At 45.3% G+C, this 25507-nt stretch overlaps 1 protein-coding gene and 1 pseudogene across 22 annotated transcripts in view; one reads left to right on the forward strand and one right to left on the reverse strand.

Moving 5' to 3' along the window:
- WDR59 (WD repeat domain 59) overlaps window positions 1-19806 on the reverse strand; it is a 118727-nt gene extending 98921 nt beyond the window's left edge. For 10 of the 22 annotated variants that reach the window (XM_078357758.1, XM_078357757.1, XM_078357755.1 and 7 more), the window contains exons 1-2: window positions 19626-19806; window positions 328-377 (exon numbers count right to left, since the gene is read on the reverse strand). In XM_078357758.1, the coding sequence (XP_078213884.1) occupies window positions 328-377; window positions 19626-19679 (104 nt within the window). In that variant the 5' untranslated portion in view covers window positions 19680-19806. Of the gene's footprint in view, window positions 1-327; window positions 378-13174; window positions 13276-19509 lie in introns of all 22 variants that reach the window. The other 12 variants (XM_078357756.1, XM_035281985.3, XM_078357750.1 and 9 more) reach the window with 2 other exon arrangements.
- LOC108589284 (large ribosomal subunit protein uL30-like 1 pseudogene) lies at window positions 11859-12647 on the forward strand (annotated as a pseudogene).
- Window positions 19807-25507: the final 5701 nt, after the last annotated feature.

The raw sequence follows: 25507 nt of genomic DNA on the forward strand, positions 1-25507 counted from the left end.
CAGAGGTTGCGGTGAGCCGAGATCATGCCATTGCACTCCAGCGGGCGACAAGAGCAGAACTTCGTCTCAAAAAAAAAATTGCAATTTCAAGTCCAAGCTACCAGTCACTAAAACTTCAACGGTGTTTTATTGCTTACCTATTAGATAAGAGATTAACATAAACTGCAAACAATCCCTACAAGTAGCATTGAGGTAAACAGGATATTAGAAATAAACCCTATGACCGTAATCCTTAAATGTAAGAACAGCTTCCAAGTTCCCAGAAACCCCCTGATTTGCAATTTGTTTCCAGAAATCATGGCAGACAAACTCTGCAAGCTCACTTACCCAGAAAGCACTGCATGCTGCCCAAGACAGTCCACAGACATCGCAGTTGCCTGTGGGAGAGAACACAGATTCAGTACTGCCAGCAAACGCAGCCGGGGAGAGAAGGTAGAGGTCTCTGAGGCTCTTCCTCTTCCTATCTCCCAAAAAGTCCCCAGCTCGCAAGCATCATTAGTTCTCTACATCATTAGTTCACTTCTAATTCACAACCAAATTTCACATTTGCTTTTTTATATTTTTTTGTAGAGACAGTCTTGCTATATTGCCCAGGCTGGACTTGAACTCCTGGTCTCAAGTGATCCTCCCATCTCAGCCTCCCAAGTACATTCGTTTTTGACAACAGGGCAGTTGCTATCTGTTACTCGCACACCAAGACTACATACAACCAAGCTTGTCTCTAAACTGAAGAGACAAGCTGGGTGTGGGTGGTAGCTCACACCTGTAATCCCAGCACTTTGGGAGGCTGAAGTGGGCAGATCATTTGAGGTCAGAAGTTCAAGACCAGCTTGGCCAACATGGTAAAACCCTATCTATACTAAAAACACAAAAAATAGCCAGGCATTGTGGCAGGCACCTGCAATCCCAGCTACTGAGGAGGCTGGGACAGGAGAATCACTTGAACCCAGGAAGTGGAGGTTGCATGAGCCCATATCACACCACTGCACTCCAGCCTGGGCAACAGAGTGAGACTCCATCTCAAAAAAAATAAATAAAAAATAAATGGAAGAGTCAGAAGTCCTGGAGCCCATAGGGAGACTGACTAGCTCAGAGAAAACAGCAGCTACTATGCACAAAGAACCTCTTCCAAGTGAAACCTAACCTGGGATACCCCCACCCCACACACACACCCAAGACACTCATGACTTTCCAAAGGGCATGGACTGACTTTCCGAAGGGCATGGACTTCTCAAACCATATTGCAGTTGGCAATATTCAAACACCATCCCTGCTGAATCCAAGGTCATATGCTTGATACTGACATGCCCAGGTCACATTCGCTCTGAAATTTATAGCGCATTTAACTGGTTTCTATTTCCCAGGACTCCCAATTCCTAGGGAGCACTATCACATCGTTTCAGGATCCAATGTCTAACTCCCAAGAGACTGCACTGAGTCCAAAGAATGTGCATTCAGTCTGAAGCACAAGGTTTACTTTTTTGTTTTTTTTTAATGGAGTCTCACTCTGTCGCCCAGGCTGCAGTGCAATGGCACGATCTCAGCTCACTGCAACCTCCGCCTCCCAGGTTCAACCAATTCTCCTGTCTCAGCCTCCCAAGTAGCCGGGACTACAGGTACATATTACCACACCTGGTTAATTTTTGTATTTTTAGTAGAGATGTGGTTTCGCCTTGTTGGTTAGGCTGGTCTTGAACTCCTGACCTTAGGTGATCCACCCGCCTCAACCTCCTAAGGTGCTAGGATTACAGGTGTGAGCCTCCGTGCCCGGCCACAAGTCTTATTTTAATCCTGGCAGTTATTGCCCTGAATTTTTTTCTGTGGTCAAGTTCAAATCCTGCTGCATTCTCATGGCAGTATCATGAAACACTCTGTACCACTGTTTGGTCATTAAATGCTCTAAGTTCTGTCTAAGAGTGTATCAACAAAGAATCTATTTTATACATTGTGTCACAATCACAAATCACAAATGGTAAGCACATTCTTTCCCTCACCCTTGCTGGCCTTATTTAGTGGGTTTCTCAAGTTGTCTGCCCTCAAGAAACATTATGGGTAATACTGGGGAAGCCGCAGTACTCTCACCAGAGCCTGTAAAGTGGTTAATATGCATCCCTCAGTGCACCAGAGTCAGGAGCAGAAAGAAGACAGAAAGGAAGGCAGTCAAATGACATGCCATTTCCAGGACTCCTCTGTGCAATTTACAGATGGTAAGGAGGAGGGCAAGATGGTTCCTCTAACAAGATCTGTGTAATCTTTCTGAGGAGTCCATGGTATGCAGAATCCTAAGAGATGTCCCCCAAGATTCCAGGCACTTGGTATATACACACCTTTTCCCTGCTATTCAGCACTCACTGAACACTAATCTAGGTACTATTGGGAAAGGATCTTATAGATATAATTAAGGTCCCAATCAGTTGATCTTAAGATAGAAAGACCTCGGCTGGGCACAGTGACTCATGCTTGTAATCCTGGAACTTTGGGAGGCCAAGGCAGGGGGATGACCTGAGGTCAGGAGTTCGAGATCAGCCCGGCCAACATAGTGAAACCCCATTTCTACTAAGAATACAAAAATTAGCCAGGCATTGGTGGCATGCACCTGTAATCCCAGCTACTGAGGAGGCTGAGGCAGGAAAATCACAAACCCAGGAGGCAAAAGTTGCAGTGAGCCAAGACTGCGCCACTGCACTCCAGCCTGGGTGACAGAGCAAGACTCAGTCTCAAAAAATAGGCCGAGCACGTGGCTTATAATCCCAGCACTTTGGGAGGCCAAGGCAGGCAGATCACCTGAGGTCAGGACTTCGAGACCAGCCTGGCCAACATGGCAAAACCCCATCTCTACTAAAAATACAACAGGTAGCCGGGCTTGGTGGCATATGCCTGTAATCCCAGCTGCTCAAAAGGCTGAGGTGGGAGGATTGCTTGAACCCAAGAAGCTAGAGGTTGCATGCAGTGAGCTGACATCTCGCCAGGTACTCCGGCCTGGGTGACACAGCGAGATTTTGTCTCAAAAAAAAAAAAAAAAAAAGGCAAATAAGAGTATCATAACACACCCGTATCAGGGGAAGTTATTTAAAAAAAGAAAAACCACCACCATAATATCACCTATATGATTTTCCCCACCACTACCCTAGAAAAAAAAGGCTACCACCGTGTTTGCAGGAACACACTGAGGAAGGTTACACTACGCTGTCCCAAAGAAGGAACGGAGAAAGGAACACTGAGCAGAGGAAGTGAAGATGGCCTGACTAGAGAAAGTTAGTGCATTGTGGGAAGAAAGGAGTCTGCAACCCAAGCCCTCTCCACCCTCAGCACACCAGATGCGGAATTCTAGACATCAGTTAAGAACCATGGGACTGTGAGATTTTCTATGATCCAGTGCAAGTGAGGAGGGGAAGCCCTATGATGACTGAGACAGAATCTCCCAGAAGTCTAAAGAAAGGTGCCTGCTGCAGATTAAAGATAGGTTAGAGAAGTAAAGTGGCAATTTATGTCCTCTTACAGACTAAAATGTAAATTGGCTACTTAAAATATACATATATAATATGTTATATATTATATATATTATACATTATATATTTTATATGATATATGATATACATATATTGCATTATATATTATACATTTTATATATCATATATTACATATATTTTATATATTACATACTATGTATATGTTATATATTACATATATTTATATATGTGTATATATTTTTTTGAGACAGAGTTTCCCTCTTGTTACCCAGGCTGGAGTGCAATGGTGCAATCTCAGCTTACTGAAACCTCTACCTCCCAGGTTCAAGTGATTCTCCTGCCTCAGCCTCCTAAGTAGCTGAGATTACAGGCATGCACCACTACAGCTAATTTTATATTTTTAGTAGAGTCGGGGTTTCACCATGTTTGCCAGGATGCCTGTAATCCCAGCACTTTGGGAGGCTGAGACAGGTGGATCACTTGAAGCTAGCTCAACACCAGCCTGGCTAACACGGTGAAACCTCGCCTCCACTAAAAATACAAAAATTAGCCAGGCATGGCAGCATACCTGTAATCCTAGCTACTTGGGAGGCTGAGACAGAGGAATCCCTTGAACCCAGGAGGCAGAGGCTGCAGTGAGCCGAGTTTGTACCACTGCACTCCAGCCTGGGTGATAGAGCAAGAAGAAAGAAAGGAAAGAAAGAGAGAGATAAAGGGAAAGAGAAAGAGAGAAAGAAAGAAAGAAGGAAAGAGAGAAAGAAAGAGGAAGGAAGAGGGAGGGAGGGAAGGAGGAAGGAAGGAAGGAAAGAAGGAAGGAAGGAAGGAAGGAAGGAAGGAAGGAAGGAAGGAAGGAAGGAAAGAAGGAAGGCAGGCAGGTAGGCAGGCAAGAAAGAGAGAAAGAAAGGAAGGAAGAAAGGACACTGAAGAAAGTATATCAAAATGTTTACAAGTAATTGTTTCTAAATATGTTAATTTGCCTGATTTAACTATTCTACATTATATTCATAAATAACAACATTTTGTACCAAAGACATATAAAGTCAATTTGCAATAAACTTTCATGTGTATGGGTGAGACTGTCACACAGGTTGGACTGCAGTGCCACGATCTCAGCTCACCACAGCCTCAAACTCCCAGATTCAAACGATCCTCCCACCTCAGCCTCCCAAGTGCACACCACCATGCCCAGCTACTTTTTGTGGGGTTTTGGAAGTTTTCTTCAGAAAACTCTGTTGCCCAGCCTGGAGTGCAGTGGCTCAAACTCAGTTCACTGCAACCTCCACCTCCTGGGTTCAAGTAATCCTCTCACCTCAGCCTCCCAAATGGGTGGGACCACAGGGGTATGCAACCACATCCAATTAATTTTTTTGTATTTTTTAGTAGAGACGGGGTTTCACCATGTCAGCCAGGATGGTCTCGATCTCTTGACCTCCTGATCCGCCCGCCTTGGCCTCCCAAAGTCCTGGGATTACAGGTGTGAGCCACCACGCCCAGCCAATTTTTTGTATTTTTGGTAGAGATGGGGTTTCACCATGTTGCCCAGGCTGGTCTAGAACGCCTTTCCCCTTCGTTAATTTTTGTTGTTAATTTTTGTCAAAGATCAGTTGGTTGTAGGCATGTAGCTTTATTTCTGTGTTTTCTAATGTGTTCCATTGATCTCTATGTCTATTTTTGTAGCAGTACCATGCTGTTTTAGTTAACACTCCGTATAGTAAAATTTAAAGGCAGGCAATGTGAAACCTCCAGATTTGTCATTTCACTTGATTCTACTTATCTCCTAAATCTAAAGATATACCTCCTCTGAGAAGCTCTCCCAGGGACCTCTAAGCAGGTTCCACCTTTTCCAAAAGCACTTTCTCTGCCCCTCTGTCACAGAACTTACCACAACTTGCTTTGTGTTTAGTTATTGCTATACACATTTTTCTTCTTCCACTAGCTGATGAGCCCTGCTGAGCACAGTCTATTTCATTTTTCCCAGAGCACCCAGCAAGGTGCTTTATACACAGAGGTGCTCTGTAAAAATCTATAGTGTGAAAGATGGTCAGGGCTGGGCATGGTGGTGCACACCTATAATCTCAGCACTTGGGAGGCCAAGGCAGGAGGATTGCTTTGAGCCCAGGAGTTTGAGACCAGCCTAGACAACATGGTGAAACCCCACCTCTAAAAAAAGAAAAAAAAATTAGCCAGGAATGGTATCATGTACCTGTAGTCCTAGCTACTTAGGGGACTGAGGGGAGAGGATCTCTTGAGCCTGAGAGGTTGAAGCTGCAGTGAGCCATGTTTCCACCACTGCACTCCTGGATGAATGACAGAGCAAGACCCTGTCTCAAAAAAAAAAAAGTCAAAAAAAAGGTGGTATGTCAGAACCAGGTCAAACTCAGGGTCCTTCCAGCTCACAATGTACCAAGGTGTTCCTGGATGTGTCTGAGAATATTTCTGGTAGTTTCTCTCGATGATTCCCCTTAATTTATCACCCATGAGTTTATATAAACTTTTAAAGTTCATTTGTTTCATTAATACCTCCTAGGGTAATAAACTTCACTAACTCACTGCCTGCTATGTGAAACATTCTACTAAAATAATGTGATAAACAAAATTTTGTGTTTGACAGTGACCCCCAAAAAAGAGGGAAAAAAATGATTTGTATACCTTATCCATACACTTTATACTATACTGTAAAATTTTAATCAGTTCTTTCTTTCTTTCCTTTGTTTCTTTCTTCTCTCTCTCCCCTGTCTCTCTCTCTCTCTCTTTTTTTGGGGGGGTGGGATGGAGTCTTGCTCTCTCACCAGGCTGGAGTATAATGGCATGATCTCGGGTCACTGCAACCTCCACCTCCTGGGTTCAAGCAATTCTCCTGCCTCAGCCTCCTGAGTAGCTGAAATTACAGGTGCCAGCCACCATGCCTGGCTAATGTTTTTTGTATTTTTTAAGAGAGGAGGTTTCACCATGTTGGCCAGGCTGGTCTTGAACTCCTGACCTTAAGTGAACCACCTGCCTCAGCCTCCCAAAGTGTAGAAATTACAGATGTGAGCCACTGCACCCAGTCTCTCTCTCTTTCTTTAAGGAGTCACACTCTGTCACCCAGGCTGGAATGCAGTGGCACTCACTGTAACCCCAAACTTCTGGGCTCAGCCTCCTGCCTCAGCCTCCCAAGTAACTGGGACTACAGGTGCACACCACCATACCTGGCTAAGTTTAAAATGTTTTGTAGAGATAGGGTGTCACTATGTTGCCCAGGCTGGTGTTGAACTCCTAGGCTCAAACAACCTTCCTGCCTCAGCTTCAGCCTCGCAAGTGGCTAGAGTGATGGGAATGTGCCACCATGCCCATCCAAATCCTTGCTTTTCCATTCTGAAAAGTCCTCCAAAACTTCAGGAAAACCAACTTACTGTGGAGGACTGCTCTCCGTCAAAATAGGCATCTCTAAAAAGAAGAGAATGGGCCGGGCGCAGTGGCTCACGCCTGTAATCCCAGCACTTTGGGAGGCCAAGGCGGATGGAATACGAGGTCAAGAGATCGAGACCATCCTGGTCAACAAGGTGAAACCCCATCTCTACTAAAAATACAAAAATTAGCTGGGCATGGTGGTGCCTACCTGTAGTCCCAGCTACTCGGGAAGCTGAGGCAGGAGAATTGCTTGAACCCAGGAGGCGGAGGTTGCGGTGAGCCGAGATCGTGCCATTACACTCCAGTCTGGGTGACAACAGCAAAACTCCGTCTCAGAAAAAAAGAAAAAAAAAAAGACGAGAATCAAGTTCTTCTTAGGAGACTTTGTTCCTTCAGCTGCAAGAAGGATGGTGGCTTTTGGCACACTACCACTTTAGGAATTATACACCCTTTATAAAAAGAGAATTGATGATGATATTTGATTCTTATTATCTTGGAGAAAATATAATTAATAATTTGAAAAAGTCAAGCTAACTGATGAAGGAAATCAACCCCAAGACTCCATATACAAATTACTGCTGTCCTTGTTTAAAAAATTTCTTGGTGAGCCAACTTCCAAATGCAGCTGTGTTCTGAGGTAGTTGGTTTCGGCATCCAAAGCAACAAGTCACAATTTATCAAAAGGGGGAAAATTCTACCATTTCTATAGATGTAAAATGGACATGGCCTGGTGCAGCAGGAAGGGCTTACATGGGCTTTGCAGTCAGAACTCGATTAAAACCCATGTCTAGGCTAGGCACGGTGGCTCATGCCTGTAATCCCAGCACTTTGGGAGCCAAGGTGGGCGGATCACAAGGTCAGAAGTTCAAGACTAGCCAGGCCAATGTGGTGAAACCCTGTGTCTACTAAAAATACAAAAATTAGCTGGGCGTGGTGGCGGATGCCTGTAATCCCAGCTATTCAGGAGGCTAAGGCAGGAAAATCACTTGAACCCAGGAGGTAGAGGTTGCAGTAAGCTGATACTGAGCCACTGCACTCCAGCCCAGGCAAAAGAGCAAGACTCCATCTCACAAAAATAAAATAAAATAAAACTCATAACTAGGCTGGGCATGATGGCTCAAGCCTGTAATCTCAGCACTTTGGGAAACTGAGGTAGGTAGATCACTTGAGGTCAGGAGTTCGAGACCAGCCTGGCCAACATAGTAAAACTCTGTCTCTACTAAAAATATAAAAATTAGCCGGGTGTGGTGATGCACAACTGTAATCCCAGATACTCAGGAGGCTGAGGCATGAGATTCACTTGAACCCGGGAGCCAGAGATTGCAGTGAGCCGAGATCATGCCACTGCATTCCAACCTTAAATCATGCCACTGCATTCCAACCTGAGTGACAGAATGAAACTGTCTCAAAAAAAAGAGGTTTTACAGACTAAAGCCACACACTGAAAACCACTGATTATTAAAGGGGTCCGACCATTTCAAAGGACAAGATCCACTTTCTATTTAAATTAGATATGAACACTGCTGCCCAAGCTGGTTTTTTGTTTTGTTTTGTTTTGTTTTGCTTCTGAGACAGGGGTCTCTATCACCCCGGCTGGAGAACAACCTCAAACTCCTTGAGATCAATCCTCCTGCCTCAGCCTCCTGAGTAGATGGTAGATGGTACCTAGCTTAGTGGTCAGTATACATTAAGTGGTTGATAAATGTTAATTATTATTAATATTAAATTAGAAAACTGGCCTAAGGAAGCAACACCCTCAGCCTGGTAAAATAGCCCTCTTATCTGCCCTGTCATTTTGCAGATGAGGAGCATGAGCCCCAGAAAGATTAGGGGATGTACCTAGTAGTACCCAGTGAGTACCATTTTAGTTTGTGGGGAAGTGAGAATGTTCCCATTTAATTAAATTTAATTAACCAATTAATTTTTTAGTTTGTAGGGAAGTGAGAAAGTTTCCATTCAATTGAATTTAATTAACCAATTAATTTTTTTCTTTATTTTTTGAGATGGAGTCTCACTCATATCACTACTCTGGAGTGCAATGACATGATCTCAGCTCACTGCAACTGCCACCTCCTGGGTTCAAGCGATTCTCCTGCCTCAGCCTCCTGAGTGGCTGAGATTACAGGTGCCCGCCACCATGCCCAGCTAATTTTTGTATTTTTAGTAGAGACAAGGTTTCACCATGTTGGCCAGGCTGGTCTCAAACTCTTGACCTCAGGTGATCCACCCACCTCAGCCTCCCAAAGTGCTAGGATTATAGGCATGAGCCATCACGCCTACCAATTTTTGTATTTTAGTATGTTGGCCAGGCTGGTCTTGAACTACTGACCTCAAGAAATTCGCCTGCCTCGGCCTCCTAAAGTGCTGGGATTACAGGTATGAGCCACTGTACCTGGCCAATTTAATTAATTTTTAATTTTGTGATCCACCATGACATTCAAAGAATGTTCTCATTTGAAAGGGAAGACTTCCTGAGCAACACCGCTATTGCTGGGCTTGTGAACAAGAGTCCGCGATAGGTAACATGCAGTGAGCATCAGACAAGGATGGCTCAGAAACAGCTTTGGGCCAAGCGTGGTAGCTCACACCCGCACTATGAGAAGCCAGGGCCGGTGGATCACTTGAGTCCAAGGGTTTGAGACCAGCCTGGGCAACAGAGTGTGACCCCATCCCTATAAAAAATGAAAAACTTAGCTGAGCATGGTGGCTTGAGCCTGCAGTACCATCTAGTCTATCCTTAGGAGGCCTGCTTGCAAGGGTGGCTCTTGGCCAGTGTCTAGGAACCTGGATTTTGGGAGCATTTCACTGCCTCTTAACTGATGAGAGGCTCCCTGTGCCTCAACTGTATGTACAAACAATGTGGTTTACACTGAGTGCCTGCTTTCCTTCTGAAGGTCTGGAATTTTGGTACCTGTTAAGGCAGAGGGTGCCCACATGACCAGCCCCAAACAGAAACTGTGGGTACTGAGTCCCTGATGAGCTTCCTTGATACACAACGTTTCTCACACACTGTTCCAGTTCCACGTGAAGGGAACTGAGCACATCCTGTGTGCCTCTACAGGATAGGACTGCAAAAAGCTTAGGCCTGGTTTCCTTCTGACCTCATGCCATGTGCCTTTTCCCTTTGATTGTGCATTATGTCCTTTTGCTGTAATATGTCATAACTGCAACTACAACTGTGAATCCTCCTTGCAAGTCACTGAACCTGGCGTGGCCCAGGGAACCCCCAACACAGGTAGGTACTACTATCCTTGTTTTATGAATGAAGAAACTCAGTCGGCCACAGAGGCTTACGCCTATAATTCCAGCACTTTGGAAGGCCAACGTGAGCAGATCACCTGAGGTCAGAAGTTGGAGATCAGCCCGGCCAACATAGTGAAACCTCATCTCTACTAAAAATACAAAAATTAGCCAGGCATGGTGGTATACACCTGTAATCCCAGCTACACGGTAGGCTGAGGCAGGAGAATCACTTGAACCTGGGAGGCGGAGGTTGCAGTGAGCTGAGATCGTACCACTGCACTCCAGCCTGGGCAACAGAGCAAGACTCTGTCTCAAAAAATCAGGGCTGTGCACATTGGCTCATACCTGTAATCCCAGCACTTTGGGAGGCCAAGGCAGGTGGATTACCTGAGGTCAGGAGTTTGAAACCAGCCTGGCCAACATGATGAAACCCTGTCTCTACTAAAAATACAAAATATTAGCTAGACTTGGTGGTGGGCGCCTGTAATCCCAGCTACTTAGGAAGCTGAGGCAGAAGAATTGCTTGAACCCAGGAGGCAGAGGTTGCAGTGAGCCAAGATCGCACCACTGCACTCCAGCCTGGGCAACAAAGAGCAAAATTCTGTCTAAAAAAAAAAAAAAAGGAAAGGAAAGGAAAAGAAATTGAAGCTTAGAAAGGAAGTAACTTGCTCAAGATCACAAGGAAGACAGGTGGCATAACCTGGATCTTAACAGCCTGGCACCAAATCCTTACCCCTTTGCTATTCTCTTCTCCCATTCATCACTGCATCTCTATATTAAATTTTCTAGAAAAAAAATAATAAAATCGACCAGGTATAGTGGTTCACACCTATGATCACTGCACTTTGGGAGGCTGAGGTGGGAGGCTCACTTCAGCTCAGGAGTTTGAGACTAGCCTGGGCAACACAGCAAGACCCTCATCTCAATTTTTTAAAAAAATACATAAATTTTTTAAAAAAGAAAAAATCATAATTCACAGTACATAAATTAAGTCACTTACACTAAAAAGTCCTACTCTGCCCCTCCATCTCTATAGTTTTCAAAATGAAAATCATACAAAACTAGAAAAGCAGGAACCAAATCTGGATTGCTCCAGAAAAATGTACAGATTGTTAATTACACAGAATTTTCCTCCTAGCCAAAGAATTTCTTCAGTTGTGTTTTTATGTTTTATTTTGTTTATTATTAGAGTAAAACACAGTTCTCAATCTTTATCTTTGGGGAAAAGTTGTTGTAATGCTGAGACTAATAAACCACCAACCATTATTAGGTCAGCAGAGAGCATACTTTCTGCTGAGATGATTCATTTTCAATTTCAAGGCAACAGAAAATATTGGAGAGTATCTTTATGAACCTAGAATATAAACTTTTTTTTTTTTGAGATGGCGTCTCACACTGTCACCCACGCTGGAGTGCAATGGCACAGTCTCGGCTCACGCCTCCTGGGTTCAAGTGATTCTCCTGCCTCAGCTTCTCAAGGATTACAGGCATGCGCCACCACACTCTGCAATTTTTGTATTTTTAGTAGAGACGGGGTTTTTCCATGTTGGTCAGGCTGGCCTCAAACTCCCAATTTCAAGTGATCTACCCGCCTCGGCCTCCCAAAGTGCTGGGATTATAGGTGTGAGCCACTGCGCCCATCCCAGCCTTGATTTCTAATATTCTCCAATAAAAGGAACCAGGGCTCCTTTGAGAACTGGCTGATTTTAGGACTGGGGCAGGAAATACATAAGATCAAAGTTGAAGCAGTTGTGCATGATCAGTAGCCGCTACACAAGAAAGATGGCGGAGCAAGAGCAAAGAAAAATCCCTTTGGTTCCAGAAAATCTCCTGAAAAAGAGGAAAGCTCATCGAGCCCTAAAAGCCATCCAAGCAAAGCAGGCACTTTTGGCAAAGAAGGAGCAGAGGAAAAGAGAAGGGCTCAGGTTTAAGTGACTGGAATCATTCCTACATGATTCCTGGCGGCAGAAACATGACAACGTGTGTGTCAGATGACTAGATGTGAAACCTCACGCCTTGGAATTGCCAGATAAACATTCCTTGGCCTTTGTTACATGTATCGAAAGGACTGATGGCGTGAGTTTACTGGTGCAGAGAACCATTGCAAGACTTCACCTAAAGAAAATTTTCAGTGGTGTCTTTGTAAAAGTTACCCCCCAGAACCTAAAAATGCTTTGTATAGGGGAACATTGTATGACTTGGGGATTTCCAAATCTGAAGTCTGTCCGGGAACTCATTTTGAAACACGGACAAGCCAAGGTCAAGAATACCACCATCCCTCTGACAGACATCACTGTGATTGGGGGCACCTGGGCAAGTTTGTTGTCATTTGCTTGGAAGACCTCATTCATGAAATCGCCTTCCTGGGGAAGCATTTACAGGAGATCTCATGGTTCTTGCGCCCTTTCCACCTCTCGGTGGCCCCTCATGCTACCAAAAATAGAGTGATCTTCCTCAAGGAGATGGGCACACCTGGCTACCAGGGTGAATGCATCAATCAGCTCATCCGCCAGCTGAACTAGACCCAGGTGAGGCAGGGTTGAAAACTGCTCTTAGACTGACATTGGATGGGCCATGCCTTTCCATTTTCCACTCTAAAAGTTCTTTTTGCACTTACCAGTTTTTAAGAGTAACCTTGAGATTGGGAGGAAAGAGGAGGCTGGTACAAGTAGATAGAGACCAGCTGGGAGCAATGACTGCCTGGTTAAGACATGGGGCTGGGAGTATAGGCCTGAAGATGTTGAGTAACTAAAAACTGTATTGCTGTGGTCATTTAGAGGGAAATGGGGAAAGAATAATTTTAATAACTGATTTCAAAAAGGATTTGAAGATGTAAATCATCTATTTTGCTGAAGAAATCTTAACTCTTTTCGAAAATTTTTTTTTTTTGAGACGGGGTTTCGCTCTTGTTACCCAGGCTGGAGTGCAATGGCACGACCTCAGCTCACCGCGACCTCAGCCTCCTGCGTTCAGGCAATTCTCCTGCCTCAGCCTCCCGAGTAGCTGGGACTACAGGCGCGCGCCACCGTGCCCAGCTAATTTTTGTATTTTTAGTAGAAACGGGGTTTTACCTTATTGACCAGGATGGTCTCGATCTCTTGACCTCGTGATCCGCCCGCCTCAGCCTCCCAAAGTGCTGGGATTATAGGCGTGAGCCATCGCGCCCAGCCTTCTTTTTGAAATTAAAAAAAAAAAAAAAAGTTGAGCATCGCACAGTGCCAGAAAGTAAAAGCTAAAACGAAAACGATGATGATGAAGGTGTCAAAGGAATACAAGAGCTGAGTGAAAGAGCTCCCATGGTAAAAGCTGGAACAATTTCAGTATAAAATTAAGTTATACTGGGTCATAATACAAAGTATAAAATAAATATCTGTGAGTTCTTTATGGTCTCAAAGTATAAAATAAATATCTGTGATATAAATAAGGGAGATTAACTTGCCACTCTTCAAGTATGGGCTACATTTGGAGACTATCTTCCAAAGAGGATAGTATAGAATAAGAGCGTTTACAGTAGAGAAACCTGACAAACACCCCTTGGCCAGCTGCTCATGCTTAATACCAGCAGTGATATGTCTTGTTCATCACCCTTAATATGCTGTGATAAGGCTGGGAACTTTATCTCTGGGGTCTTCATCCCAAAATCCATCATCTCAGTCTACTCATGAAAAAAACATCACACAAACCCTAATTGAGGGACATTCTACAAAACACCTGATTAGTACTCCTTAAAACTGTCCAAGTCATCAAAAACAAGGAAAGCCAGGTGCATAAGTCACAGCTGTAATCCCAGCACTTTGGGAGGCCGAGGCAGGTGGATCACTTAAGGTCAGGAATTTGAGATCAGCCTGGCCAACATGGTGAAACCTCGTCTCTACTAAAAATACAAAAATTAGCCGGCATGGTGGCAGGCACCTGTAGTCCCAGATACTCGAGAGGTTGAGGTGGGAGGATCACTTGAACCCAGGAGGTGGAGGTTGCAGTGAGTTGAGATCGCACCACTGCATTCCAGCCTGGGTGATAGAGTGAGACCCCATCACCCTGTCTCAGAAAGGAAAGTCTGATCACAGACAAGAGGAGTCTAAGGAGATCTGACTACAAAATATACCGTGAGATCTTAAACAGGATCCCAGAACAGAAAAGGACATCAGAGCTAAGGAAATCAGAGTAAAAATTGGATTTTTGTTAATTTTCCTTTTTTTCTTTTTTTTTTCAAGACGGAGTTTCGCTCTTGTTACCCAGGCCAGAGTTCAATGGCGCGATCTCGGCTCACCGCAACCTCCGCCTCCCGGGTTCAGGCAATTCTCCGGCCTCAGCCTCCTGAGTAGCTGGGATTACAGGCACGCGCCACCATGCCCAGCTAATTTTTTGTATTTTGAGTAGAGACGGGGTTTCACCATGTTGACCAGGATGGTCCCGTTATCTTGACCTCGTGAGCCACCCAAAGTGCTGGGATTACAGGCTTGAGCCACCGCACCCGGCCAATTTTCCGTTTTTTCTTTATTGCTAATCTTCTCTGTATCATTCCAATTTTAGTATATGTGCTGCTGAAGCGAGCACAGGATTTTTGTTAATAATAAGCAGTCAACATCAGTCCATCACTTGTGAAAAAGGTACCATATTAGCATACGATATTAATAACAGGGGAAATTGGTTCCAGGGTTAGGGTATACAGGAACTTTCTGTACGATATTGTCAAGTTTTCTATAAATCTAAAACTATTTTAACATAACACCTTCAGAACTGTGGACACTGAAATACTTTTTCCTAATTCCTGTTAAAATTATTAGTTGACATAATTGGGTTTTGTGGGTTTTTTGTTTTAAACAGAAATTTGCTCGGTCACTCAGGCTGGAGTGCAGCGGCGCGATCTCAGCTCACTGCAACCTGTGCTTCCCAGATTCAATTGATTCTCCTGCCTCAGCCTCGTGAGTAGCTTGGGACTACAGGCGTCCGACACCACATCCGGCTAATTTTTTGTATTTTTAGTAAAAACGAGGTTTCACTATGTTGGCCAGTCTGGTCTCAAACTCTTGACCTCAGGTGATCCACAGGCCCTGTCCTCCAAAAGTGCTCGGATTACAGGTGTGAACCACCATGACCAGTCAACATAATTGGTTTTTGAAATTTATTCATTCATCAAATATTTGTTGAGCATCTTCTAAATACCAAGTACTATTCTAGGCAGTGGGGACACAAGAGCCAAATAAACAAGGTTTCCATCTTCACAGAGCTTACCCTATGGCAGAGGGAAAGTGAAATTAATAGATAGTGAGAAGCAATGTGATATAAGAAATAATCCCAGAAGCGTGCAGAGAACAGTACACAAAATAGTCCAAAAAAAGGAATTTTTATTTTCTTCTCAGGGCAATAGAATGCCATTGAAGGATCTTCACTGAGGGGTATATGAAAATGTATGTTTTAAAAAATGGCCTGGGCCAGGCACAGTGGCTCACGCCTGTAATTCCAGCACTTTGGGAGGCCAAGGCAGGCAGATCGCCAGGTCAGGAGAATCGAGGCCACCTTGGCCAACGTGGTAAAACCTCATCTCTACTGAAAATACAAAAATTAGCTGGGCATGGTGGTGCGCGCCTGTAGTTCTAGCTACTCAGGAGGCTGAGGCAGGAGAACTGCCTGAACCCAGGAGGCGGAGGTTGCAGTGAGCCGAGATCGCGCCATTGCACTCCAGCCTGGGTAACAAGAGTGAAACTCCGTCTCAAAAAAAAAAAAAAAAGCACTAGGCTAAGCAAAAGAAGCCAGGTCGAGTGGTGGCTCATGCCTGTAATCCCAAGACTGTGGGAGGACTGCCTTTGTGAGGTCAGGAGTTCAAGACCAGCCTGGGCATCAATAGCCAGATCCCATCCTCATAAAAAAATTTTTAAAACTAGCCAGGCCTGGCCAGGAGTGGTGGATCATGCTTGTAATCCCAGCACTTTGAGAGGATGACACAGGCAGATCACTTGAAGTTGGAAGTTCGATACCAGCCTCACCAACATGGAGAAACCTAGTCTCTACTAAAAATACAAATTTAGCCAGGCGTGGCGGCACATGCCTATAATCCCAGCTATTCAGGAGACTAAGGCAGGAGAATAGCTTGAACCTGGGAGGCAGAGGTTACAGTGAGCTGAGATCGCCCCATTGCACTCCAGCCTGAGCAACAAGAGCAAAACGACATCTCAAAAAGAAAAAGCAAAAAAAAAAAAAAATTGAGTATTTTAGTTAAACATTTTTTAATTCAATTAAAGTATTATTTAAAACATGGAGAGTGTTTTGAAAAGTTTATTGTTCCTATTCAGAAACGCAATATGAAGAGTTTTAACTTTTTCTTTCTGCATTAACGAAATAGTTAATAAAATGGGTTCCTGCCCCTTCCAATCACCACCAGAATCGCCCACAAAAGCATACTAGTTCACACAAAGAGAAAGCCCTGTAAATAGAAAAATCAGCCCAGCTCGGTGGCTCACACCTGTAATCGTAGCACTTTGGGAGGTCAGGAGTTTGAAACCAGCCTGGCCAACATAGTGAAACCCCATCTCTACTAAAAATACAAAAACTATCTGCTCATGGTGGTGCGTGCCTATAGTCCCAGCTACTCTGGAGGCTGAGGCAGGAGAACTGCTTGAGGTGGAGGTTGTGGTGAGCTGAGATCACACCACTGCACTCCAGCCTGGGCAACAGAGTGAGACTCCCTCTCAAAAAAAAAAAAAAAAAAAAAAATGAAAACAAAACACAGAAACTCCAAGGCAGTAAAATTACCCAATCTACTTTGTTCTCTTACTATGACAACTGCTGTTCTGGTTTAATCATCTGCTACAACTTCAGAGCATCCTAATATATGTCAGCACCCTCTCTGCAGGTCTCTTCAATTACATCTCTCTAAAGAGGCAGGGGTGAGACTACCTGGGTTTCTGTGAGAATTAAAGCATTTGCAGATTAGCAGCTTCCAAATTAGCAGGCTGAGAGGCATGATACACGATTCTATTCTGTCCTACTCCCCAGTGAAAGCAATTAACAAGGAGGGAAACAGGGATATGGTTCCTTTTCCCTAGGAGTCTGGCGCCTCCCTAGGGAGAGCAGGAGACTCCGTGCTGACAGTACTAGGGGATCCTTAATGCAAATGCTACTGCTCAAATTCTCAGTGGATGCTACTGATCAGAGGGCACCCCAGAGCAATGTGGTGAGTGGCTCCTCCACTCACTCATCCTCTGGCAAAAGACAGGATGGGTTTTTGGAAAGAAGAAACCACACTGCCTACTTATTGTAATCCAGATCTCGCTCAGTATAATCTCACCTGGGCCTAGCATAGTGTATACCTGATGGGAGCTCAGTAAATCCTTGTTGAATAAATGAGAGAATAAAAGTGTGGCACACAGAAGGTATTCCATAAATATTAGTTAGATAAATGAAGCAAGTGACACACCTGTTGACCCAACATTTTGGGAGGCCAAGGTGGGAGGATCGCTTGAGGCCAGGAGTTTGAGACCAGCCTTGGCAACACAGTGATAGCCTGTCTTTGCAAAAAGTAATAGGCGAGTTGTAGTGGCTCACACCTGTAATCCCAGCACACTGGGAGGCCAAGGCAGGCAGATCACCTGTGACCAGGAATTCAAGACCAGCCTGGCCAAGATAATGAAACCCCATCTCTACAGAAAAATACAAAAATTAGCCAGGCATGGTGGCACACACCTGTAATCCCAGCTACTCGGGAGCCTGAAACACAAGAATCGTCTGAATCTGGGAGGCAGAGGTTGCAACGAACTGAGATCATGTTACTGCACTACAAACCTGGGTGATAGAGCAAGACTGTGTCTCAAAAAAAAAAAGGGTAAATAAATAAATTTAAAGGCTGGCACCATGGCTCACACCTATAATCCCAGCACTTTGGAAGGGCGAGGCAGGCAGGTCACCTGAGGTTCGGAGATCGAGACTAGCCTCACCAACATGGAGAAATGCCATCCCTACTTAAAATAAAAAATTAGCCAGGAGTGGTGGCCCCATGCCTGTAATCCCATCTACTCTGGAGGCTGAGGCAGGAGATTCACTTGAACCTGGGAGGCGAAGGTTGCAGTGAGCCAAGATCGTGACGTTGCACTGCAGCCTGGGCAACAAGAGTGAGACTCTGACTCAAAAAATAAATAAATAAATAAATTTTAAATTGGAGAGAATCACCAAGACACTGTTCTAGGTCAGGAGAGGATGTATATGACAGGTTCAGAGCTACCCACTATGAGTAAAGTAGTCTAACAAGCTAAACAAGAGCTCTGGGATCTGACCCAGCATCCAAAGCCCAATACCACTGGCCACATCATGGGAAGCCTTAGCCAAGTCACTGGGATCAGTCAAAAGGGGATCAGTTTCCCCTTTGGGAAAAAAGCAGTAATACCTACCTTGCATGGTATGAATTAGAAAAAGATGTAGATAAATCGCCTTAAAGGAGGTCTGGCATATGGAAGATGCAGCAAAGAAAAACGGTAAAACTCCCTAGTAAGTGCTAACATTTCTTGGGGGCTAGCATGCACACTTCACCGTGCCACACATCCTAAATATATGACCACACAAAATCTTCACACGAGGCTGTACTCAGCAGCTCACACCTGTAATCCTGACACTTTGGGAGCCTGAGGCAAGAGGATCACTTGAGGCCAGGAGTTCCATACCAGCCTGGACAACATAGGAAACCCATCTTTACCAAAAAAAACAAAAAATTTAGCTGGGCGTGGTGGCGTACACCTGCAGTCTCAGCTACTGGGAGGCCGAGGTGGGAGGATAACTTCAACCTGCGAGGTAGAGGCCAAACTGAGCAGTGATTCGCACTTCTGCACTCAAACCTGGTTGACAGAGTGAGACCCTGTTTAAAACAAAGTAAAATAAAATAAAATATAAAATATTGAGGCCAATGTTATAAGTACAACGATCTCCCTTCTACAGGTGAGAAAACTGACATGTAGAGAGTGATGACAGGGTAAGGGCTGCGGGATTCGAACTCAGGCACACGTGCAGTGTACACTCCTATCCACCACACGGTATCTTCCACTATGATGGCATTAAGAACCACTTAATCGGGCAGACGCTACAACTGGCACTTTGCAAACAGTGTTTCAACGAATTCACCCCAACAGGGTTAAGTTGGCGCAGCTGAGGCTCATAGGAGTCCAGAGATTTGCCTCAAGTCGCCACGGGCGGCTGGGGCCTCGGGAAGCCGTCATCCCCTCATTCCGCACCCTGATCGTGGGAAGCCTCCCTTGAGCAATCACGTTGCGCAGTCTCTGCCTCAGTGTCCCAAGGAGGACCCCAATACCCTACCCGCGTGGGGAGTCACGAAACTCCGTCCCTCCCCGCCCGATTGTCCCCAAAGGTCAAGTATCCCCTCATCCGCCCGGGTCTAAGAGTTCAGGTCAGCCCCACCCACCTCCTCAGTTCGGAGCCGAGGGTCTCCCAGTAGCCCCCGGGACGGAAACAGACGCGTAGGGGAGGGGATGTGGGGAGGACGCATGCCCAGACGGCTCCACTCGGCCTCCAGCTCACCTGGGAATCACGAAACTCTACCACCACGTTCTCGCTGCTCCATCGCGCCGCCATCTACCCCGCCCTGCTGCCGCAGCCCTAGGACTGCGCCCTCCAAGCCCGCCGTCCCCAGAACCCCGGGACCATGAGCCCCACACAGCCCTAGAGTCAGTCGTGCACGGCCCGTCCCCCCGTTGCTTCTGAACGCAAGCTATTCGTTGATCCAAGAACAGCCTCCGCCCCTTCTTCTTGGTTCCTCCAATTGCTGCACGCTCCTGCCACAAACAGGCACGCCCTCGCTCACTTCCGTCACTCGGTTTGAGTCACCGACGCTCCTCGCGGCTGCGGCCACGCCCCCTGCCTCGAGCTCTGCCGGGAGTTGTAGTCCAAGCTCGAGCAAGCGTGGACGACCCGGGAAGAGCTCGCAGGTTTGGGTTTGGGTAAGGGGACGTGTCTATTGTCCTCACTAACTCCTCTCTGGACTCCTAGGCACTCCTCCAGACCCGGTCCGAACACGCGTGTAATCCTGAGGTCAGGAGTTCGAGACCAGCCTGACCAATATGGTGAAACCCCGTGTCTACTAAAAAATTCAAAAAATTGGGGCCGGGCGCGGTGGCTCACGCCTGTCATCCCAGCACTTTGGGAGGCCGAGGCGGGTGGATCACGAGGTCAAGAGATCGAGACCATCCTGGTCAACATGGTGAAACCCCATCTCTACTAAAAATACAAAAAATTAGCTGGGCATGGTGGCACGTGCCTGTAATCCCAGCTACTCAGGAGGCTGAGGCAGGAGAATGGCCCGAACCCAGGAGGCGGAGGTTGCGGTGAGCCGAGATCGCGCCATTGCACTCCAGCATGGGTAACAAGAGCGAAACTCCATCTGCTCTTTATTTGAATAAATAAATAAACATTCGTGCAAACCTAATATACCTCTTCTCCTCATGCCTATCCCATCAAGATATTTCAAAGTCTGAATGTGCAATTTGTTGTTTCATACAATAAGGCAGCACCTCCCGTAACGGATTGAAGGTAGACTTGAATGTGAGAATCCAGCTGCTTTCGTTTTCTTGATCTGCAGTCCAATGCTCTACCTCTGATCTATACCCCCTCCTGCAACACAGCTGTTTTCTAATAAGCCAAATATTAAACAGATTTGCCAGATTTTGTTTGTTTGTTTGTTTTGGAAAATATGGTTCTTTTTCATTTTAAAATGTATTCGTGCCAGGCACGGTTGCTCACGCCTGTGATCCTAGCACTTTGGGAGGCCGAGGTGGGTGGATCACGAGGTCAGGAGATCGAGACCATCCTGCCTAACATGGTGAAATCCCATCTCTAATAAAAATACAGAAAATTAGCCAGGCGTAATGGCAGGCTCCTGTAGTCCCAGCTACTCAGGAGACTGAGGCAGGAGGATTGCTTGAACCTCAGAGGAGGAAGTTGCAGTGAGCCAAGATCACACCACTCTGCTCCAGCCAGGGCTAGAGAGTGACACTCCATCTTAAAAAGAAAAAAGAAAGAAATCATGTGAATTAATGTTTAAATGAAAGAAAGAATAAATATATTTTTTAATTCTATATAGTACATATAAAAGCTTTTGGAGGCTGGACACAGTGGCGTATTCCTGTAATCCAGCACTTTGGGAGGCTGAGGTGGATGGACTGCTTGAACCCACAAGGATGCTGCAGTAAGCTAGGATAACATTACTGCACTCAAGCCTGGGCAGCAGAGCAAGACCTTGTCTTAATAAATAAATAAATAAAGCTTTTTGGGATCTTCAGTAATTTTTATAGTGTAAAGGGATTCTGAGATCAAAAAGCTTGAGAAGCACTGTACTAACACGGTGGGTGATTAAGCTCCCTCTTCAGGTCCACCCTCTTAAATGTTGACTTAACTGGTTTAGCCTCAGTCTCCCCATGGAACGGAAAAATGGCTTACCTCATTTGGTTGTTATAAGGAACTAAGCACAGGGCCAGGGATGTAGAAAATGCTCAACTACAAACTATTAATTTGGTTCTAGAAGCCAGGAAATCAATAAAAATAAAACAAACTGTGGTTGTTGTTAATATTAGCAGTATTTGTATGTGCAAGTCATTGTATGAATAAAGATAAGAAGGTGTGGTCTCTTCCCTCCTGGAGTATTGGGTGTAAGGGGGAAGACAGACTTGTTGACAGATGAGAGTGACTAACTTATTGCTTAGACCTTTTCATGTTTTGTTTTTATTTTTTATTTTTTGGAGACAGGGTATCGTTTTGTCACCCACACTTGTGTGCAGTGGTGTGAGCATAGCTCACCACTGCCTCCAACTCCTGGGCTCAAGCAATCCTCCTCCCTCAGCCTCCCAAGTAACTGGGACTACAAGCATATATTACTATGCCCAGCTATTTTTTTTTCTACTTTTTATAGAGTTGGTCTTGCTATGTTGCCCAGGGTGGTTTTAACGCCTGGCTTCAAGCAAGTGATCCTTCCAGCCTCAGTTTCTGGAGTGGCTGGGACTCAGCATGAGCCACCATGCCTGATCCCACTTCATATTTTAGCATTGCATCACCAAAAAGTCCTCTATCCCAGGAAATCCTTCTGTTCCTGGCAAACTGGGACAATTGGTTACTTTGCAATAGGAATGTGCTTGGCAGGAAAACTTGTATATTATAACAGTCTTGCAAGTGGTATATCAGAAGAGAAGACCCTAAATGGGCGACCCCAAATGGCATCTTGAAGAACATGACATGTGGGCTTTTCAGTATGTTAAGATATCGATAGGGTACACTACAGAAAAAAGAAAAACAAAAACACTTCACCATCAAGTGTGTGAACAAAGGCTGGACGTGGTGGCTCACACCTGTTATTTGAGGGAATCATTTAAGTTCAGGAGTTCAAGACCAGCCTGGACCACAGGGCAAGACCCATCTCTTAAAAAAAACTAAAATTAGCCAGGTGTGGTGGTGAGCATATGTAGTCCCAACTACATGGGAGGCTGAGGTGAGAGGACTGCTTGAGTCTGGCAGGTTGAGGGTATAGTGAGCTATGTTCGCACCACTGCACTCCAGATTGGGTGACAGAACAAAATACTGTCTCTAAAAAAAAATAAAAGTCATTTTATTTCTGACTAGCTACCTCATTCATTATCTTCACGTATCTGGAATTTGTGATACAAAAACAATGTATAGCCAATCGGTAGTTTATGCTATTTTGATGTAAATTCTTGGTAAAAAACCTTAGGAACTGCTCCTTCTTTTTCTTTGGAAACTGACTGTAACCGTTGCTAACTGGAGTGTGTATTCAGGGCAACTTGAATCTATGCTCCTACATTGTTTTCTCAGGTTTGGCCCAAATAAATTCTCTGTTTATGTTCATTTTGCCTCAGCTTCCTCCGTTTAGGGCAACACCAGGATGTAGTAGGTGCACAGTAAAAATCTGCTGAATAACTAATTAACAGACCAGGTACTGTCATTTACACCTGTAATCCCAGTATTTGTGGAGGCCAACGGGAGAGGATTGTTTGAGGCCAGAAGTTGGAGACCAGCCTGGGCAAAATGGCCAAAGAGAAGGAAGGAAAGAAAGAAAAAAAGGAAGGAAGGAAGGAAAAAAAGAAGGAAGGGAGGGGGAAGGTGGGGAAGGAAGGAAAAGGAAAAGAAAGAAAGAGAACCACTGGAAAAGTTGGCAAGTACTGATTAAGAAGAGCCCTGCTGGCCGGGTGTTGTGGCTCACACCTGTAATCCCAGCACTTTGGGAGGCCCAGGCTGGCTGATCACTTGAGGTCAGTAGTTCGAGACCAGCCTGGCCAGCACAGTGAAACCCTGTCTCTACTAAAAATACAAAAATTAGCTGGGTGTGGTGGCAGACGCCTGTAATCCCAGCTACTCAGGAGGCTGAGGGAGGAGAATGGCTTGAACCTGAAAGGTAGAGTTTGCAGTGAGCAGAGATCTGGTCACTGCACTCTAGCCTGGGCGACAGAGAACAAAACTCTGTCTCAAAAAAAAAAAAAAAAGAGCCCTGCCTTTTGGACAAAGTTACAGATAGAGATACAGCTCTTAAAGCTGTCTGTCTATGTATACATAGCTTGGTAATTTGCTTCCCACCAAAATGAGTGGGCTCTAAGATCATCATGCCTGAGCGTTTCTGCAACCCTCCCCCACTCCCATCTCTTTAGTTCATATTTATCTAGTTCTCAAAATCTGCCTGTCACGGTTCATAGGCAAAGATAGCACTTTGACTTTCGAGTCCTTGGTGCACTCTGTTCTCCCAGTGGAAAAAAGGTCCAGCAGAATTTTGGGGAAAGAGCAGAAGCACCTTTCCAATTACCTCCTCAAGTCCTTCTTTGGAGTCTCCCACCCATATGTCATGACACTGTCATGAAATAGTAGGGACTCAGCCGGGCGCAGTGGCTCACACCTGTAATTCCAGCACTTCAGAAGGCCAAGGCAGGTGGCTCTCCTGAGATCACGAGTCTCCACTTGAGGCTGAGACCAAGCTGGCCAACATGGAGTAACCCCATCTCTACTAAAAATACAAAAACTAGCCGGTGTGGTGGTGGGTGCCCTGTAATCCTAACTACTCTGGAGGCTGAGGCAGGAGAATCGCTTGAACCCTGGAGGGGGAGGTTGCAGTGAGCTGAGATCACGCAACTGCCCTCCAGCCTGGACAACAGAGTGAGACTCTGTCTCAAAAAAAAAAAAGAAAGAAAGAAAGAAAAGGAAAGAAAAAGAAAGAGTGGGGACTCTGGAGCAACATCCAGCGCTCTCTGGCTGCTTCTTCATTGCTATTCGAGCCTGAGATCCACATGTAAATGTTTTTTTCCATGTTGATAAAAAAAAATTAAACAAAATCAAAGCCAAACTTTTTGTTTATATTTTGGAGACCAGATCTCAGGTTGGAGTGCAGTGGCAGTGGTTCCATCTCAGCTCACTGCAACCTCAACTTCCCAGGTTTAAGCGATCCTCCCACCTCAGCCTCTTGAGGAGCTGGGACCACAGGCACACATGACCACATATGGCAAGTTTTTGCATTTTTTTGTAGAGATGGAGTTTGGCCATGTTGCCCGAGCTGGTCTCAATCTCCTGAGCTCAAGTGATCCACTCACCTTGACCTCCCAAACTGCTGCTCTGTATCATACTTAAAGAGGTTTATTCTGAGACCACATGAGTGCCATATGAGTGACCGTGGCCTGGGGAACAGTCTCAGGAGGTCCTGAGAAAGTGTACCCAAGACATTGGTGGAAGGTATACATTGGTTCAGCCTAAAGAGGCGAGATGTCTTGGAGGGAGCAGAGTTATAGGTCATAGGTGGATTCGAAGACTTTCTGATTGGCAATTGGTTAAAAGAGTTCAACTGTGTCCAAAAACCTGAAGTTAGTAGAAAGAAATGTTTAAGATGAGGGAAGCCATAGAGATCAAGGCTCTTGTTAAGAAGAGGAAGGCTCATAGGCACCAGCCTTCAGAGAGAATAGGCAGTAAATTTCTCAGGGCCTTCAAAGGTGTCAGACTCAGTTTATCTCTCTCTTAAAAAAAAAAATTGGCCAGTAGTGGTGGCTTACACCTGTAATCCCAGCAAATTGGGAGGCCAAGGCAGGTAGATCACAAGGTCAGGAGTTCGAGTCCAGCCTGACCAACATGCTAAAACCGGATCGCTACTAAAAATAAAAAAATTAGCTGGGTGTGGTGGGACACACCTGTAATCCCAGCTACTTGGGAGGCTGAGGCAGGAGAATCGCTTGAACCCGGGAGGCAGAGGTTGCAGTGAGCCGAGATCTCACCACTGCACTCAAGCCTGGGTGACAGAGTGAGACTCCATGTCATTAAAAAAAAAAAAAAGGCCAGGAGCAGTGGCTCACACCTGTAATCCAAACACTGGGTGGTCAAGGCAGGTGTATCATTTGAAGTCAGGAGTTCAAGACCAACCTGGCCAA

Source organism: Callithrix jacchus, chromosome 20 (genome assembly GCF_049354715.1).
Source record: "Callithrix jacchus isolate 240 chromosome 20, calJac240_pri, whole genome shotgun sequence".
NCBI lineage: Eukaryota > Metazoa > Chordata > Mammalia > Primates > Cebidae > Callithrix > Callithrix jacchus.